Source organism: Gossypium arboreum, chromosome 11 (assembly GCF_025698485.1).
Source record: "Gossypium arboreum isolate Shixiya-1 chromosome 11, ASM2569848v2, whole genome shotgun sequence".
In the NCBI taxonomy this organism is placed as follows: domain Eukaryota; kingdom Viridiplantae; phylum Streptophyta; class Magnoliopsida; order Malvales; family Malvaceae; genus Gossypium; species Gossypium arboreum.
Window position 1 is genome coordinate 4,275,389 of NC_069080.1, and position 18,313 is coordinate 4,293,701.

The following is an 18,313-nucleotide window of genomic DNA, read 5'->3' on the forward strand; positions in this document are numbered from 1 at the left end:
AACTATTTAATTAAGTTATGAATTTCATTGTTGTTAATAAAGTGATACCATACACAAGTTATGTACCTAACATACCAACTATCTTAAGAGTTATACACTCATAGTTAGCGACAAATAACCTTTCTTTAACATTTGAATTAAATAGTTAGCGACAAATAATCTTTCTTAACATTTGAAATAAATGCTAACTTTGATTAGTTTACGAAATTACGGACTCATTTAGATTATTTATTAAAGTAAATTGTCTTTCTTGCAATATAAACATTCTTACAATGTCACTTATTATCAGTTTGAACTTAGACAATCAATAAACTAATATTTACTTGTCACAATTTTACTATGCATGCTAAGTATGAAAGATAAAAATATAAAAGATATAACATGAAATGTGAAATTTATTTAATTATCATTAGAATATATAAAAAATAATTACATATTATAATATGAATACATTTCCCAACATTAAATTCCTTAAATAGAAGTGTTCATTTTCCAGTTTGCTCCTATATTACTCCTCTATGCTGAGGATTTGGAGCTTCCTCGTGCAAGTCGCCATTTCCACTCTTTTCAGATTGTTGGAAGTGATGTTGCTTCACGTTTGATCGTCCAATATAAGTTGATGTTATCTCATTCGAAACCCCGAATTGGTTATTCTTGCGCCCGTGGACCATTGTTTTCGTGATTTCATATCACTTGAAACACAATCCACTGTCCATTATCCTCATTTAACATAGATTTGACTGCCCTCTTAACAGAGGACTTTAATTTTGCTTGGGACCTCAACAATCCATAATTCATTTAAGTTGACCTTTGTCATTTGTTGGCTGTTATTCATTTCATAGAAACTTTTTAAAAAAATAAAATATTTTCATATTATGTATATTTATATTTGACACTCACACTAAAATTTAAATAGCATATTTTTTAGTCATTTCTCCATTTTGTTAATAGGTATCAAATTCATAGTAATGGGTTTCTCTGCTACCAAAAATTAAAAACTTTTGAATATCTTCTCATTTTTCAGTGAGTGGGAGCTGTATATACATATTTCTGAACAAATATTCTCTCTTTGATGTTCATAAGACAAGCCATGTAACTTTGTTGATACTGCTCCAACGAGGAAGAACGGGTGCTAATTTTCCACCCAGATTCCAACGAGTTCAAGGAAGCTCAATCAGTGGTTTAAAGTAGTGTAGGCGTTCCAATTAGTGTCAATCCCAAGATAAACTGGTTTTGATATTTGTCACTAGAAAAGGTAGTGAGAAATTAAAATATAAAAAATATTAAACATAATAAAAATTTTAATTTATGTATTTGTTCTATCGAAAAGTCAAATTTTAAATTATTGGGAATCGAATGTGTTGTTGTGAGAACATGATTTTAGTCTTAAAATAAAAAAATTTAATCTAAAACATTAAATTAAAATTTACAATGCATTAAAAAAATGTTCCGATGCTAAAGAGACTATTAATATTGAGCTTTCAGTAGATTTATCATTTATCCTTAAAGCATTAAAATTTTATAAATTTAGATAAAGGACCACAACAATAAAATTAATTTAAGCGAGAATTTAAAAATAGGGTAAATTAAGAAAAGAAAAGCAAATTTCTTTTAGTAAAGTATGTCATTTTTTTAATATATAAGAAAATAAGTTGATTTTAAAAGAAAATTAAAAATATTTTCTATTTATGTCTTTGAAAACGTGTTTTATAAAATATATATTTTTAATAACTCGATACATCAACTCATTTATTCAGATGATTAAATGTTTGTGATTTTTCTTTTATTTATATTTATATTTTTCATTTTAGGTTGTTTTTAACTTTTTTATTTTTAATTAATGTATAACATAATGATGAATATAAAAATATAATTTTATTATATAATTTCATATTTAAAATCAACTTATTTCTTTAAATAGGAGAAAAACTACTTACTCTGCTATTTTAAAATTACCTTTTATCTAATTTACTCTTTAAAAATATGCAATATTATAATTTTTTTTAAAAAGAATCTGTTAAGAAACAATAAGAATTCACGGAGTTGCAAGGGATAAAAGAACTCCCATTTATGTACGGCTGGGATTGTCAAGAAGCCAACGTTACACGAAGCTTTAAAACCTAATCTCCATATCCTATATTTGTCGGCTTCTCTTTCCACCTCCATTTCCATATTACCATATAATGCTCAATACTCATCCGTTTCCATTCACGTATACTGCTCATCCACTTCCTCCCACTTCCCCCCACATATCCTTCATTTCCCAGATCTGTGCCACTTTTTACTTCTTTTTTTTATTCATTTTATGCTATTTTCCAATGTCCCAACTCCCCATACCCATTGCTTGACTTCATGATCGGTTTTTGTGTTTTCATAGTGGAATTTGCATTGCAAAGATTTTGGTTTTTTTAGCTTTCATTGTAATTAGCTTGTTTTTGCTTCTACATCAAACAAAGATCCCATCTTTTAAATACCCAAGAGAGGAAAAGAAAAATATGGCTTCGGTGAATCTGTGTTCTTGGGTTCAATCTTACTCCATTTTCAACCAAGCTTCTAGATCCAAATATTCTCTTTTGCCCAGATCCCTTCCATTCAACCCCCTCATGAATCTGTCATCTTCAACCTCCAAAATCCGCGGCTTTGCATCTATTCCTTCAATTTGCTCGGTCATTACCAAAGGAGACGCGGTCAAGGAAGAAGAAGAACAACAGCAGCCTCAAAACCCAAGCTTTGATTTCAAAACTTACATGGTTCAAAAGGCCACTATGATTAACCAAGCCCTGGACTCTGCTGTTTCACTCCGTGAACCTGTTAAAATCCATGAAGCAATGCGTTACTCTCTTTTGGCAGGTGGCAAAAGGGTCCGACCGGTGCTTTGTTTAGCTGCTTGTGAGCTTGTTGGTGGCCAAGAATCCATGGCTATGCCAGCAGCTTGTGCTGTTGAAATGATTCATACTATGTCTTTAATCCACGATGATCTTCCTTGCATGGACAACGATGATCTTCGGAGAGGGAAACCAACTAATCACAAAGTTTTTGGTGAGGATATCGCTGTCTTAGCTGGGGATGCTCTTTTAGCTTTTGCTTTTGAACATGTAGCTGTTTCTACAGTTGGTGTTACGCCTGGTAGGATTGTAAGGGCAATTGGAGAATTAGCTAAATCTATTGGGGCTGAAGGGTTGGTGGCTGGTCAAGTTGTGGATATAAATAGTGAGGGACTAACAGATGTGGGGTTGGATCATTTAGAATTCATTCATGTTCATAAAACTGCTGCTTTGCTTGAAGCTGCTGTAGTTTTGGGGGCAATTCTTGGAGGTGGATGTGATGAAGATGTGGAAAGGTTGAGGAAATTTGCAAGGTATATTGGGCTTTTGTTTCAGGTTGTGGATGACATTCTTGATGTGACAAAATCATCTAAGGAATTAGGGAAGACTGCAGGAAAAGATTTGTTGGCTGATAAAGTCACTTATCCAAAGTTGATTGGGATAGAGAAGTCAAAGGAGTTTGCAGAGAAATTGAGAAGTGATTCATTAGAGTTGCTCCAAGGATTTGATTCTGAGAAAGCTGCCCCTTTGATTGCTTTGGCTAATTACATAGCTTACAGGCAAAACTAACTCTTTTGTTTTTGTTGTTGTATAATTCTTATTCTTGTTGGTTTAGATGAGGTTGAATTGTCTAAAACATTTGTTTAGACGAAAAGGCCTTGATTTGATGCTTCTTGTTATGTTTGATACAAAAGGCTTTGTGAAAGAAGCAGGAGAAATAGTTCTAATGTTGGATGTATTCTTCTACAAGGATGATAATGATAGAATTTCGTTTTCTCTTTGTTGCTGTAATTTATATTATATAAAATTCCCATTAAATTGGGATTTAATTGTTAGTTCTTCCTCAATTGTTGGTCTTATGAGTTCTTACATGTATGGTGATCTCTATAAAGAATAGTTGTATGGAATTGAGTGTTTGAATTTGGAAAATTTTCATTACTGTCCACGGCTTATGTATGGTACTGCAGATTTTAGTTTATCAAGGGACAGATTAGGCATATTTTGTGACAAATTGCCTGCTGTAACACTGCCTCTGCAGATCCTTCCCCATTTATTTGTAGGATACTATCAAGTTAACAAATGCATCTCGATCGATGCAGTTCAATGAAATGAAAATTTTCAGGACAAAGCTTGTACTGCTCTAATGTTATATTCAAATTACTTATTGGATATATATTTGAAATGTTTATTACCTGGTAATGGTATTTTCTGGCTTGTATGCATATATAAGCTAGAACATGATCCGTGTCGGTTAAAGTGGAATCTCGAGGTAAGCAATGTAAAACGAGATGTTTGTGAATTAACTGAAGCCAAGTGGTTGGAAGCTGCAGAATCAAGCTGCAGTAAAGTTGAAACTTAATGCTAATATGGTATTTATGTTCAGTATGGTAGTTTTGCTTGGTTACTTGATGCTGTATTGCTTAATTTGAGGGCCAAAAGTGCTCTGATCCTGGGCAGCTATGTTACTTGGATTAGAGTGCATGTGTCGTAAACAGGTAGTTCAATGTTTTAAGGTTCGTTTCTGTTAAATTTTAAGGGTTCTTGGAAGATCATATCCCATACTTATATGTTGGGTATCGGACTAGGACATTTTCAAGAAAAATAAAGGGACAGAGCAACATAGTATGGCAGATTCTAGCTAGTTGTAATTGTAATCTGCAACTTTTGGGTATAAGGATTTCATTTTCTGCAGGTATTTGATTTCTGGGATTTGTCTGCTGCTATTAAAGTAGTAATGCATGTGCATTTATCCATCCCAAGAGTCCTAGCAGTTGGTTCTTTGACTCAATTTTCACCAATGCTTCTTGCCTGTGCAATTCAAATATCGGATCTACTTGCCCTCCAGGGTCAGCTGACTTACAAATTTTAATGACCATCAGATGTCTCCCCCACATCATTGCACGTTTGGTCATCATTCCCGCGTACTCTAACATCCCCTTGAGGCTTTGTCATCCAAAAATGATTTCTCCTTTAAAAGAGTTCTTTTGCTTTCACAAGGATTCTCTTAATCTGGTGGTGTTTGTTTCGATCTGAGAGAAGCTCCCTTTTGGATGACAAAGCCCCGAGACTTGTGAGTGTCCAAAATGGACAATATGTTGAGTGCTGTCCAAATTTCAGAATGTGCAGCAATTGGGAGAGATGTACGAATCCAGATCACCACATAAATAACATGATGATCGGTGTGGTTCTTGCTCTTAGTTGAGATGTTAGCAGTTGAGTCTTTCAAGAATAAATCTTGGAAGGATATTGTTAAAAACGTGGCATCGTTGATCAATGGGATGGAGATCAGAGTATGAAAGGGAGCATTAGGCAATTCTATTTTGATTCCTCCTGGCAAACTATTATTACTATAACTAGCAAGATTTCTCTGGTTTTCCCCACGGAAATTTAATAGCGGTTGTAAGTTGTAACATGATGTTATGATTGAAATTTTCTGTTTTTACTTCTTTTTTCCTCCCTTAATATCTTTGGCATATGCAGCTTAAGGATAATGAAATTTGTATGTTCAATGAATTTTGTCATGAAGATGCTTAATTCAAGGGCTTACATGCTATGAGAATTTAAGATAGTATAGATATAACAATAGGAAATGAGAAATTGTTAATAGCTTGAGCAAAAAAAAAAAAAAAAAAAACAGAAAACCCAACAAAAATAAGAAGAGGAAGAAGCTCGAAACTTGAAAGTTCTCTATCAAGAAAAGAAAAAAGAAATGTAAACTCTGAAGCTTAGAACTTATTGACAATGAATTTGGATTGGAAATTTTAAATTCATTGGTTGACATTTTTAAAATTTTATTATCAAAGTCGAATTTAGGAACTAATATTTTTTTAAAAACGCATTTTTTCTGCTCAATAATATATGTGGTCTGAAATTTAATTAAGCTTCAATAATATTGTCGGATTAAAATAATTATTCAATACTTAAGTTTGATTTTAATGTTTAATTTAGTATTTAATTTTTTTGTTCTAATTTAGTATTTAAGATTGTTTCAATATTTAATTTAGTATTTAATTTTTTTAATTTGATATTTATATTTGTATTTTTCTTAGTTAAATATATGAGTTTAGATTTAAGTTTAATTTGGTATTTAAAATTTTTTTATCCCAAAAAATAAGTACAAGTTTTTATTGTGCCATGTGATGCGGGTTGGTATGGGAGGTACCAACTCAAGTACCAAATTGAAAATCTTCTCAAGCTTTTCGACATTTTGTATTGGCCTCAGCCCTCAAGCCTTTCCAGGTTAAATAAATCAGCAGTCTACCAGCCGGTTGTCAACTCTTCTCGGCTCCTCAGCCATTGGGATTAAAAAGCAGAAGCATTTCCATGAAAAACTTCTCATCTGTGAGCTCACTACATGTTGAGAATAAATTATCTCCATGGACTTGCTGCAAATTTCAGAAATTGGAATCGTCCCCTCAAATTTTTACATTCCCTTCATCAAAACAAACGCAGAACACCACCCACCAAACATAAGTTTACCAAAGCCTTGAAAAATCCAATGAAACCATTTGATGTTGAGCCAAAAGTTTACATGAGAGACACGATCTCAAACATTTACAAAATCCTCAAGTACTCAACTTGGGAATCGGCTGAAACCCAACTGAAACAGTTACCCATCAGATGGGACTCTTTTACAGTCAACCAAGTTCTCAAAACCCACCCACCAATGGAAAAAGCTTGGCTTTTTTTCAACTGGGTTGGTAAAGTTAAAAGCTTTAAGCATGACCAGTTCACTTACACAACAATGCTTGACATTTTTGGAGAAGCTGGGAGGGTTTCATCAATGAAGTATTTATTTCAGCAAATGCAAGAAAAAGGCTTAAAAATTGATGCTGTTACTTATACTTCGATTTTGCATTGGCTTTCAAAGAGTGAAGATGTTGATGGGGCCGTGGAAACGTGGGAGGAAATGAGAGGAAAAGGATGTTTTCCCACTGTTGTTTCATATACAGCTTATATGAAAGTTTTGTTTGATAATCAAAGAGTTAAGGAAGGTACTGCTGTTTATAAGGAGATGCTTCAGTCTGGTATTTCTCCAAATTGTCACACTTATACAGTGCTAATGGAGTATCTCTTTGGGGCTGGTAAGTTGATGAAGGACTATTTTCAGTATTGCTGGCTTCCTGTTTGTTGATATGTCTAAATGAGATGCACAATTGCTCTGTTGCCTATAATGACGTAGCTGGTTGTAATTTAATGACTGTATATGTAATTTACACGTTGATAGTGCATCAAATATAAAGTTAGGATGTTCATATGCATAGGTAACACCACTTTCATGGCCTTGTATGTTTTAATTAATGAGGAATGAATGTTTTGTTTATGATACTCTCTTTGGTTCATTTGAGAGATTTTAAGGTAATGAGAAACACCAATGTCAAGGGAGGGGAGGAGAGCCCAAGAGAGCATGGTTGGATCTTTTTGTTCAAACAAGGCCTAGTTTGAATGCTTGTAATTTTCTTGAATCTTTTTGTGGATCTGATTTCATGCTTCATATCCGAGCATGCTATCTATTGAAAACTCGGATTATCTAAAACTCTTGAAAACTTCAGCATTATGGTAGATGCCCAAACGGTGTGATGACTCGCATTCATAGGCTCTTCATCTTGTTTATTTTAAGATCATATTTTAAGTGGTCACAATAGTACAATTAATGTGAAGGCTTATATCTGAGTTTGTCAATAGTTTTCTTTGATCAAGAAATGTACTTGTACAATTTTTTTTTTTTTTTTGTGGTTTGGCATAATAAGAGATGAATGAATTTGCTTTGGCTATATCTAGCTGTCTTTCCTGGAGTATAATGCTTACAAGGATGATGTTGGTGGTGGATCCAGGCAAGTACGAAGAAGCCCTTGAGATTTTCAGCAAAATGCAAGAAGCCCGAGTTAAGCCTGACAAAGCTGCATGCAATATTTTGGTTGAGAAATGTTGCAAAGCAGGGGAGACATGGCCAATTATCCAAATCCTTCAGTACATGAAAGAAAATCATCTTGTCCTCCGGTACCCCATATTTCTATTAGCTCTTGAAACTTTGAAAGCTGCTGGCGAGAGAGATGCCCTCCTCAGGCAAGTTCATCCTCATATCTCTGTTGAATGCATTGACAATGAAAGAGTAGTTGAGTATAAAGGAAATGATTTTGAAGATCCTTCAAGTTTAGACAGAGGACTAGTGTGGGTTCTTTTGAAAAAGCTAAATCTTCAAGCTGTTGACAGTTTACTTACTGAATTGATGGATAAGAATATAAAGTTGGACTCTGAGCTGATGTCCGCCATCGTACATGTAAATTGTGGTCACTGTAGGGTGGGTGGTGCTTTATTGGCCTTCAAATACAGTGTGAAAACAGGTATAAAACTTGAGAGAACAGCGTATCTTGCTTTGATAGGCTGTTTAATACGATCAAACAGGTTTACTGATATAGTGGAGATAGTTGTGGAAATGACTAGCACCGGACATTCTCTTGGAGTTTATCTAGCTTCACTACTAATTTATAGGCTTGGTTGTGCTAGAAGGCCAACTTGTGCCGCAAAGATTTTTGATTCACTGCCTGATGATCAGAAATGTGTTGCTACCTACACTGCTTTGGTTGGTGTCTACTTTGCTGCTGGCACTGCTGATAAAGGACTTAAAATATACAAAGCAATGCGAAAGAAAGGGATTTATCCTTCTTTAGGCACATATTGTGTTCTAGTAGCTGGTCTTGAGAAACTCGATAGAGTCTCAAATGCAGAAACATACAGGAAGGAAAAGAAAAGCCTACAGAAGGATGCTTATTTCCGCGAATCCATTCCTATGGAGGAAAAGATCTGTGACCTCCTATTTGCTAGAGATGTGGTATCTTGATGAACTCGTCAGATTCTATTTGGAGATTAAATATCAATCGTAAGACGAAGTTACCGCTACTATTTTAAGGTGTTCGTGACTCAAAATCCTGATTTTATTTGCAGACTCGTTTTAATGGAAGTGTTTCCAATGGAAGATAACTGAAATTCTAGAGGGAAAAAGTGTGGTTGAATTAGTCCACAGATTCAATCTATTTGCTGTTGATCATTCTGATAGGGACTTGTTGATGACATGTTGAACAAATGTGTGTTACATTTTGAATGTGATCCCAGGTGCCAGTAATTTACAAAGGCTCCTATGGTCTGTGATTCTTGATGAATCACACAACATTGACTAATCTTCTTGTAAATCTTTTTAACTGCAATAGCTGAAACATGGTTAAACTTCAATTATCATTTTGTACACTTACATTTTTAACATTTTCTTTCTATTATTATTTCAAATTAGAATGATTTATTTTTGTTCATAAAAATAAAAATGATTATATTTCTTATTTTGTTTTTCTCCCACTTTTCTCTGCTATCAAATATGTTAAGAATTAATTTTCTTTTCATTTTTCGGTCTCTGTCTATTTCCCTACTTTTTGACTGGATAAGCATATCCTAAATATGCATCTTGATATTTTTCATATATATATATATATTTATAATTTAATTTTTCTACTATCATTTTAAAATTAGTATTTATACTTTTTTAAATTCAAAATTTAAGGTTGAATTTTAATACGTTTAAATTTTTTGTTAAATTTATTAATATGACATTTTGCAATTAAAATAATATATTTAGCGTTATGTAACAAAAATAATTGTGTTATAATGAAATTGAATTTAACATAAGAATTTTAATAGTTTTAACAATTGAATTTATATTTTAAATCTGAAAAAAAGAGACTAAATTCATTGAAATAATTGTAAAGAACTAAATTTTAAATATTCAAGGAGTATAAGAACTTGAAGGATATTTTACCCTTAAATGTTTCAAGTTATATTTATTACATTGGTTTTCATGTTTATAATAAAAAAATTATCATAAAATTGAGTTCGAACTCCTAAATGTGATTAGTTTTACAAATTTACTTGGATAATAATAGCATTTTCTTTTTGGACTTCGGATAATACTTTTAATTTAATAGATGTAGACCCTAAATCTTCCCACTGGATTTTTATTCTCAATATTGTTTTTAACTCCATAGCTTTTAACATAAAAAAATATATTATTTGATATTTAAGTTTGGCTTCAATTTAATAGTTGAGTTTAATTTTAATATTTAATTTAGTACTCAAATTAAACAACATCCCAATAAAATTTCTCATATGCGCTCTAGTAAAGAAAAATATAGTTTCTTAATTAGAACAAAGAAAACTTAGCTATCAAATTTAATATTGAAACCAAACTTAGGTATCAAATTAAAAAATAAAACTTAGGTACCAAATTGAATATTAAATTTAAACTTAGGCATCAAATAGTATATTAAACCAGAAAAAGCTATTGCTTTTGCATGTTTAACAGATAGTCTTACCATGGGCAAGATAGTGACTGAAATGCTAATGGCTAGAGTTTTATGAATGTATCATTAATTTCCTTTGTACCTTTCCCTTTGTTTGATGCTGTGGGCTATCCGTAGGCCTTAATTTTGGAGTTTGGAATAGAGATTCAGCTTCTTCTCCTACAAAGCTTTTAACTGAATTTTCATTTCCATTTTTTCGTTTTTCTCCTACGAAGAACAGGGAATAATCATATATCAAGATCCTTATCTCAAACATGCAAGGGCTACATATCTGCCACGTGGCAAAAATTGCGGGTAGACAAACACTTCGGGTTCTGGATATCCCGACCATGAAACCAATCAGGCGACAGAAGTCAACATCGTATTTCCAAAGCTCTGTTGAATGACAAGACTAGACTTTTAACTGGAAGAGTCTTTTAGAGTTTTGATAAACATTACTTAAAAAAAAAAAAAAAACGGAATATGGAGATGAAAGTGAACAGTTTTTCTGATTTTAATTTTGGATCTACTGGGGCTCGATCCGCTTTTCAATGGGGTGGCACCATTTTTGCTTTGTGAGTTAACACACTTCTTGCTTGCTTTATTTAGCTTTCTTCGCCATATTGTTGCATTGATTATCTTCTCTTTCTTTTTTTGTCAATTTGGGGTTGGCAAAGTTAGGGTTCTTTTTTTTTGGGGGGGGGGTGGGGTGGGTTTCTACAATGGTTCAAAGATGTTGATTTGGTTGTATAATCAAGTAAAATATTAGTTTCTTTTCCTTTAATTTTAGATGAAAACTAGTGATATTCTCCTTAACCAGAAATGCTGGCAATCTGTTGATGCCAACTGGGGTACTCTTCTTGCATAGGATTTCAATAATTCAGCTACTTTTGCTGTATTCTAGGATTAAAGTTTGAGGATGCTTTGGGGTTTAAAATTCTTAGAAGGATAAGATAAAGGATTAAGTTTTGAAGGCTTTTGGGATGCTGAAATTCTAACAAGGATTGTCATACCGTCATACTTGTCCGAAGATAGAAATGGCGGTTCCTCATATGCATCGATATAAATGGTTTAGGATCAGAACCAGGCCTGCTGGAAAAGAAAGAGTAAAGAGATACAAGAGACACAATTCATCAAAAATAGATTGAACAAACTACACAATACTAAAAAAATAGAGAAGAGTTTGTTCGATCTCTTGACTTCATTATTTAATTATTGTCATGCATGCCTTGAACATGCTTGGATAAGCAAGTAGTAGTATGTGATATATGAACAGATTATTTTTGTATATTATTTGCTTTCTCTACAGATTTTTATTACTCATGAACCGAATAGGACAGAGATCGCACATGCTGACTAACCTTCTAGTATTATATCTCTTCGCCAGTTTCCCAACTGTACTCTTCAAAATCGTAAGGTGCTAGTCGATATACAATATCGATCTGAGTTGATTAGTATCGGTTTCAGTGTTTTATAGTGTTATATTTACTAAAATGATGCAGAGGCCAATTTGGTTGCTGGGTTGCATTTCTTGCTGTTGCTTTGCACCTGTTTTTTCCAGATACCTTTCCAGGTTCGAAACAAGATTTTAAACGTATGCACACAACTGTTTTACATCTCACTTTGGATAATGATATTCTGTTTGTTGACTGTAAACAGTTTCGCGTTTCATCCTGTTTGTCATTACGCCAGATTGGTTGGCCGATAGATTTCGAGATGACATTGTACCTGGGATCCTGTGTCTTGTAATCACGATTTTAGTTACCCTACTTGAAATCCGCGGAGTCGGAGGATTACAGAATTGTGAATGTAGTTGTTATTGTTTTAGTTATTGGTTCGGTATAGCTTGCTTAGTATGCATTACGATATTGTATCTTGCCATTTAAAAGTATTGAGAAGTTCAGTGGGAGAACATTGTTTTCATTTTTACTTTTGCTTGGGCTTTTCTTATAGCTTCTCAATGTGAATGAACTTTTTCAACAAATTAGAATGTCTTCTTGCTTGGATTTTTCTTCACTTCATATATTTTCGGAACATCCATATCCATAAAATTAATTAAAAACTTGTCGATATTTGAATCTATTTTTCATCCCGAAACCTCTCTGCTTCATTTGCCCTTGATATAGGCATAAAAATAGATCCAAATTTGAAATGATCTAAACTCAAGTGGTCAAAACTTGATATGATTGAACACACTTGAAAACTTGAACTTTTCTGACGGTTCCGACAGTCGGATTTGACCAACCAGGCAACCAACTAGCATCCATAGCAATAAAGTTTTCAACTTTGGCTTGTCTGCAAGTTGCAACGGAAGGGGAAGAAAGAGAGAGATTCGGAATTGGTAAACCACATAAAGAGAATACTTATTATTACGCGTATATCGTGTTTTTCTTATCCCACCAAACTGCTTTATTACAAAATCCAATATGTTGACTACTCTTCAGTTTCACGTTGTTTTCCAAAAAACCAATATATTCACCCATCTCCGAACAATTCTCCACAATCTAATATTCGGCCATGGATTCTTTGTCTCTCGTCTCTCTTTTAACCCTCTGCTTATTTTGCTGCTGTTCCTTGATTCAAGCTCAGCAACCTTATGTCGGAAAAAAGACAACAGATTGTCGAAATCCAGACACTTCAGATTCTGTTCTTGGGTACACCTGTAATGGCGTAAACAGGAGTTGCCAAAGTTACCTGGTTTTCAGATCCCAACCCTTGTTTAACAACGTTACATCAATCTCGAATCTCTTATCTTCTGATCCATCTCAAATCGCCGCCATAAATGAAGTTTCTGAGACAGCAACATTCCAAACAAACCAGATGGTTATAGTTCCAGTCAACTGTTCATGTTCTGGTGACCGTTATCAGAGGAACACAAGTTACATAATTCAGAGTGGAGATGGGTATTTTTTAATTGCAAATAGCACTTTCCAAGCTCTTTCAACTTGTCAAGCTATACAAAACCAACAGCCTGTGATTCCATCTGAAAGTTTGACCCCTGGAATGAGAATTACAGTTCCTGTTAGATGTGCTTGTCCCACAAGGAATCAAACAGATGTTGGAATTAATTATTTGTTGAGTTATCCAGTTGATGAAGGTGAGACTGTTTCAAGTATTAGTGCATTGTTTGGGGCGGATCCTGAGAGGACTCTTGAAGCTAATCAGCTTCCTGATCCCAGTTCCACCATTTTTTTCGAGACTTCACTTTTGGTTCCTCTCCAGGATCCTCCGTCTAGAATCACAGTGCCTTCTACACCTCCACCGCCACCACCGTCACCATCACCACCAAATTCCCCCCCGAGTGGAAGCTCAGACAGAACATGGATTTATATACTTGCTGGTGTTCTTGGGGGAGTTGGTCTCATATTGGTTGTTTGCATGGTGATTTTCTGTATGTTCTTCCGCAAAACAAAGAAGAAAACCGACCCGATCATTAGCTCGGAAAGCTTTGAGGCTTGTGAAAAACCATTGGAGAAAAGCTTGGAGGATGGATCTCAGGCCTTCTTGGATAGTATGTCAAGTATAGCTCAATCAATCAATCTCAAAGTATACAAATTCAAAGAATTGCAGGTTGCGACAGATAACTTCAGCACCAGCAATCATATCAAAGGATCGGTTTACCGCGGTGTAATCAATGGTGATTTTGCAGCCATCAAGAAAGTTCATGGAGATGTCTCAAAGGAGATACAACTGTTAAACAAAGTCTACCATTCGAATCTTATTCGCCTTTCCGGGGTTTGTATCAATGACGGGAACTGGTACTTGGTTTATGAGTATGCTGCCAACGGCACATTGAGCGACTGGATCTTTAACAGAGACGACAGTGGGAAATACTTAAGCTGGAAAGACCGAATTCGGATTGCATTAGATGTAGCAACAGGACTTAACTACCTGCATAGCTTCACCCATCCTCCTCATGTCCACAAGGACCTAAAAACCAGCAATGTTCTTCTTGATGGTGATTTCAGGGCTAAGATTACCAACTTTGCTATGGCGAGATCAACCAAAGGGCGAGAAGGCGAATTTGCATTGACAAGGCACATTGTTGGAACAAAGGGTTATATGGCTCCCGAGTATTTGGAAAATGGTTTAATCACCACAAAGCTTGATGTTTATGGATTTGGGGTTCTCTTGGTCGAAGTAATAACGGGAAAAGAGGCGACCGCATTTTATAGCGATGAACATAAGAACTTATCAGACAGATTGAGCAATGTTGTTGAGAATGGAAAGGAGGGTTTGAAGCACTTGATTGAACCCTCTATGCTAGAGAACTATCCTGCAGAACTTGCCGTGGTTGTTGTCCAATTGATAAATAGTTGCTTGAAGCAGAATCCAACAGCTAGGCCTGCTATGGATGAAATCGTGCAGTCGTTGTCCAGAATTCTGACTAGTTCATCGACATGGGATTTGTCAAGCAACATGTCATGGTCTCAAACATCTACTCGGAGCTCTTGATGACACTGACTGAAATGGAATATCATGTTAGTTTTAGTGAGTTTTCTAGCTTTTATTTATTCATCAAATGTTTGCAAGTTTTTTCATGCATATTACCAAAACTCTGTTGGACCTCTTAATCATACGACTTTCTATATCCTCGTACACTCAATCTCCATGTTAACCATCAGTTTCCGCTTTTTGTATTTGCTCCTAAATAAATTTTTTTATGTGTTCTTTTTTATATAATATCTAAATTTATCCATAACCCCTTCTAACTAAAAAATAAAAGGATAATACACTTCAGCGCTCTTAAACCCATATTCTCTTACATTAATAATAATGATCATATTAATCGAACTAAAACTCAAATCTCAATTGGCTAAACAATTTGTTTTCTTCCTTTAACATAATAGAGCTCGGAGAAACTTGGGTCATTGGCTAAGTCAAAGGTCCCCGACAATGACAGTTGAATAATTACATTTTTGTAATATCTAATTTGAACTACTAATTATGAATTAAAAAATTGAGATTTTAGTTTTTTATTTTAATTTGCAATAATTTAATATCCATATTTTACAAAACTGAAAAGGTAATTCAATTATTAGTAAAACTTAGAAGTTCTGATTAAAATTTTAAAATTTTGAGAAAATTAAACTAATTAAAACTTAGAAGTTCTGATTAAAATTTTTGAAGATAGTAAAAATTTTCGAGGCAAAGGCCTCTTCCATTCCTGATAGCATGTAAAGACAAGTTAACTTTACTGGCGGCTTTGACAGTCTCATTTGACCAACAAGCCAGCAGCCACAGCGGTAATGTTTTCATCTTCATATCGTCTGCAAATTGCGACAGAAGGGGAAGAAACAGAGAGATGCGGTCAACCCTTGGATGGATTTCTGAATTAATCATTTTGTAATTATAAAACCAATCAAACCCAAAGTCAACTTTGTAATTCAATATTATAATCTTCACTTCGATGTTACGTATCTGAAGACTTCTTTCAAGTTTCAAGCTTGGAAATGGTAAGCCAACCTACACAAAACACCTGTCATTTCGCGTACTTTATATTTCCTTTCTCTATCACATATTATAATTATTTTTCCTATTCTGTAATCGTTTAGCATTGATTGATTGATTATTATCAAAAAGTAAAAAAGTTAAGAATTGATTAATGTTTCAGTCGCCCACCAATCTCCCTGTGTAATTCTCCATTACAAATTCAACATGATGCAGGCTTGTTAGACTATTCTTCAGTTCCACATGGTTTACCAAAAACCAACTTATTATATATTCACCTATCGAGAAAACATATTCTCTGTAATCTAATATTCGGCCATGGATTCTTTGTCTCTCATTTCTCTTTTAACCCTCTGTTTATTTTGCCGTAGTTTCTTGATTCAAGCTCAGCAGCCTTACGTCGGACGAAAGACAACAGATTGTGAAAATCCAGACACTTCGGATTCTGTTCTTGGATACACCTGTAATGGCGTAAACAGGAGTTGCCAAAGTTACCTGATTTTCAGATCCCAACCCTTGTTTAACAACGTTACATCAATCTCCAATCTCTTGTCTTCTGATCCATCTCAAGTCGCCGTCATAAATGAAGTTTCTGAGACAGCAACATTCCGAACAAACCAGATGGTTATAGTTCCAGTCAACTGTTCATGTTCTGGTGACCATTATCAGAAGAACACAAGCTACACGGTTGTGGGTGGAGACGGGTACTTTTTGATTGCAAATAACACTTTTCAAGCGCTTTCAACTTGTCAAGCTATACAAAATCAGCAGCCTGGGATTTCAACTCGAAATTTGACCCCTGGAATGAGGATTACAGTTCCTCTTAGATGTGCTTGTCCTACAAAGAATCAAACAGATGTTGGAATTAACTATTTGTTGAGTTATCCGATTGCTGAAGGTGATAGTATTCAAGGTATTAGTGAATTGTTTGGGGCGGATCCTGAGAGGACCCTTGAAGCTAATCAGCTTCCTGATCTCCGTTCCACCATTTTTTTCTTCACTTCACTTTTGGTTCCCCTCCGGGATCAACCGTCAAGAGTCACAGCACCTTCTCCGCCTCCGCCGCGGGCTTCACCACCACCACCAAATTCTCCCCCGGGTGGAAGCTCAAACAGAACATGGATTTATATACTCGTTGGTGTTCTTGGGGGAGTTGGTCTCATATCGGTTGTTTGCATGATGATTTTCTGTATGTTCTTCCGTAAAACAAAGAAGAAAACAGATCCGATCATTAGCTCGGAAAGCTTCGAGGCTTATGAAAAACCATTGGAGAAAATCTTGGAGGATGGATCTCAGGACTTCATTGATAGCATGTCAGGTATAGCTCAATCGATCAATCTCAAAATCTACAAATTCGAAGAATTACAGGTTGCAACAGACGACTTCAGCACCAGCAATCATATTAAAGGATCGGTTTACCGTGGTGTGATCAATGGTGATTTTGCAGCCATCAAGAAAGTTCATGGAGATGTCTCGAAGGAGATACAACTGTTAAACAAGGTCTACCATTCGAATCTTATTCGCCTTTCCGGAGTTTGTATCAGCCAGGGGAACTGGTACTTGGTTTACGAGTACGCTGCCAACGGTGCATTGAGCGACTGGATCTTTAACAGAGACGATAATGGGAAATACTTTAGCTGGAAAGACCAAATTCAGATTGCATTAGATGTAGCAACAGGACTTAACTACCTGCATAGCTTCACCAATCCTCCTCATGTCCACAAGGACTTAAAATCCAGTAATGTTCTTCTTGATGGTGATTTCAGGGCTAAGATTACCAACTTTGCTCTGGCGAGGTCGACCGGAGGAGGAGAGGGAGAATTTGCATTGACAAAGCACATTGTTGGAACAAAAGGCTATATGGCTCCTGAGTATTTGGAAAATGGTCTGGTCTCCACAAAGCTTGATGTTTATGCATTCGGGGTTCTCTTGCTCGAAGTAATAACAGGAAAAGAGGCGACCGCATTCTATAGCGATGAACATACGAACTTATCAGACATATTAAGCAATGTGGTTGACAATGGAAGGGAGGGTTTGAAGGACTTGATTGAGCCCTCTATGCTAGAGAATTATCCTTCAGAACTTGTTCTAGTTGTTGTCCAATTGATAAATAGTTGCTTGAAGCAGAATCCAACAGCTCGACCTGCTATGGATGAGATCGTGAAGTCGTTGTCCAGAATTCAGACTGCTTCATCGGCGTTGGATTCGTGAAGCAACATGTCATGGTCACAAGCATCTACTGGGGGCTATTGATGACACTGTGACTGAAAGCGAACATCGAGTTGGTTTACTGAGCTTTTTAGCTTTTATTTATTCATCAAATGTTTGCATGTTTCCATAGGCTCCTCTTGAGTTAATCCATATCTTCAATGGCTGCAGTTGCAGTTCTTTGTTTTTCCACTTTCCATAATTGAATATTTTGTGTTTTTCCATATGAAACTGTTTAGTGTTTTCAAGTTTAAGCAGTTATGCTAGAAATGAAGGTCTTAA

The 18,313-nt window shown here is 35.1% G+C and overlaps 5 protein-coding genes across 7 annotated transcripts; all 5 read left to right on the forward strand.

Moving 5' to 3' along the window:
- Positions 1-2,052: 2,052 nt before the first annotated feature.
- On the forward strand, positions 2,053-3,974 carry LOC108479848 (geranylgeranyl pyrophosphate synthase, chloroplastic-like). The gene has a single exon (XM_017782669.2). The coding sequence runs from the start codon at positions 2,496-2,498 to the stop codon at positions 3,612-3,614; it is 1,119 nt and encodes a 372-aa protein (XP_017638158.1). The 5' UTR covers positions 2,053-2,495; the 3' UTR covers positions 3,615-3,974.
- Positions 3,975-6,103: 2,129 nt separating this feature from the next.
- On the forward strand, positions 6,104-9,275 carry LOC108477405 (pentatricopeptide repeat-containing protein At2g01390). The gene is made up of 2 exons (XM_017779944.2): positions 6,104-7,129; positions 7,880-9,275. The coding sequence occupies exons 1-2, from the start codon at positions 6,400-6,402 to the stop codon at positions 8,884-8,886; spliced, it is 1,737 nt and encodes a 578-aa protein (XP_017635433.1). The 5' UTR covers positions 6,104-6,399; the 3' UTR covers positions 8,887-9,275.
- Positions 9,276-10,388: 1,113 nt separating this feature from the next.
- On the forward strand, positions 10,389-12,356 carry LOC108478160 (cold-regulated 413 plasma membrane protein 1-like). 3 transcript variants are annotated; one of them, XM_053021933.1, is made up of 4 exons: positions 10,389-10,947; positions 11,682-11,784; positions 11,875-11,945; positions 12,032-12,093. In XM_053021933.1, exons 1-4 carry the CDS (start codon positions 10,856-10,858, stop codon positions 12,078-12,080), a joined length of 315 nt encoding a protein of 104 aa, XP_052877893.1. In that variant the 5' UTR covers positions 10,389-10,855; the 3' UTR covers positions 12,081-12,093. The 3 variants fall into 3 exon arrangements, with proteins under 3 accessions (XP_052877893.1, XP_017636068.1, XP_017636069.1); XM_017780579.2 differs by having other exon boundaries at positions 10,395-10,947; positions 11,682-11,789; positions 12,032-12,356; XM_017780580.2 differs by lacking the exon at positions 11,682-11,784 and having other exon boundaries at positions 10,396-10,947; positions 12,032-12,356.
- A 469-nt stretch (positions 12,357-12,825) lies between these two features.
- On the forward strand, positions 12,826-15,049 carry LOC108478484 (lysM domain receptor-like kinase 4). The gene has a single exon (XM_017780945.2). The coding sequence runs from the start codon at positions 12,890-12,892 to the stop codon at positions 14,825-14,827; it is 1,938 nt and encodes a 645-aa protein (XP_017636434.1). The 5' UTR covers positions 12,826-12,889; the 3' UTR covers positions 14,828-15,049.
- Positions 15,050-15,841: 792 nt separating this feature from the next.
- On the forward strand, positions 15,842-18,262 carry LOC108478772 (lysM domain receptor-like kinase 4). Its single transcript, XM_017781233.2, has one exon. It carries the CDS (start codon positions 16,142-16,144, stop codon positions 18,032-18,034), a length of 1,893 nt encoding a protein of 630 aa, XP_017636722.1. The 5' UTR covers positions 15,842-16,141; the 3' UTR covers positions 18,035-18,262.
- Positions 18,263-18,313: the final 51 nt, after the last annotated feature.

Excerpts from the sequence above, each read along its gene's own strand:
- LOC108478772 (XM_017781233.2), top strand. The coding sequence starts at position 16,142 with ATGGATTCTTTGTCTCTCATTTCTCTTTTAACCCTCTGTTTATTTTGC.
- LOC108478160 (XM_017780579.2), top strand. The coding sequence starts at position 10,856 with ATGGAGATGAAAGTGAACAGTTTTTCTGATTTTAATTTTGGATCTACT. Across the intron at positions 11,790-11,874 it reads GTACTCTTCAAAATCGTAAG|AGGCCAATTTGGTTGCTGGG; the intron begins GTGCTAGTCGAT and ends AAAATGATGCAG. Across the intron at positions 11,946-12,031 it reads TTTTCCAGATACCTTTCCAG|TTTCGCGTTTCATCCTGTTT; the intron begins GTTCGAAACAAG and ends GACTGTAAACAG.
- LOC108478484 (XM_017780945.2), top strand. The coding sequence starts at position 12,890 with ATGGATTCTTTGTCTCTCGTCTCTCTTTTAACCCTCTGCTTATTTTGC.
- LOC108479848 (XM_017782669.2), top strand. The coding sequence starts at position 2,496 with ATGGCTTCGGTGAATCTGTGTTCTTGGGTTCAATCTTACTCCATTTTC.
- LOC108477405 (XM_017779944.2), top strand. The coding sequence starts at position 6,400 with ATGTTGAGAATAAATTATCTCCATGGACTTGCTGCAAATTTCAGAAAT. Across the intron at positions 7,130-7,879 it reads GGAGTATCTCTTTGGGGCTG|GCAAGTACGAAGAAGCCCTT; the intron begins GTAAGTTGATGA and ends TGGTGGATCCAG.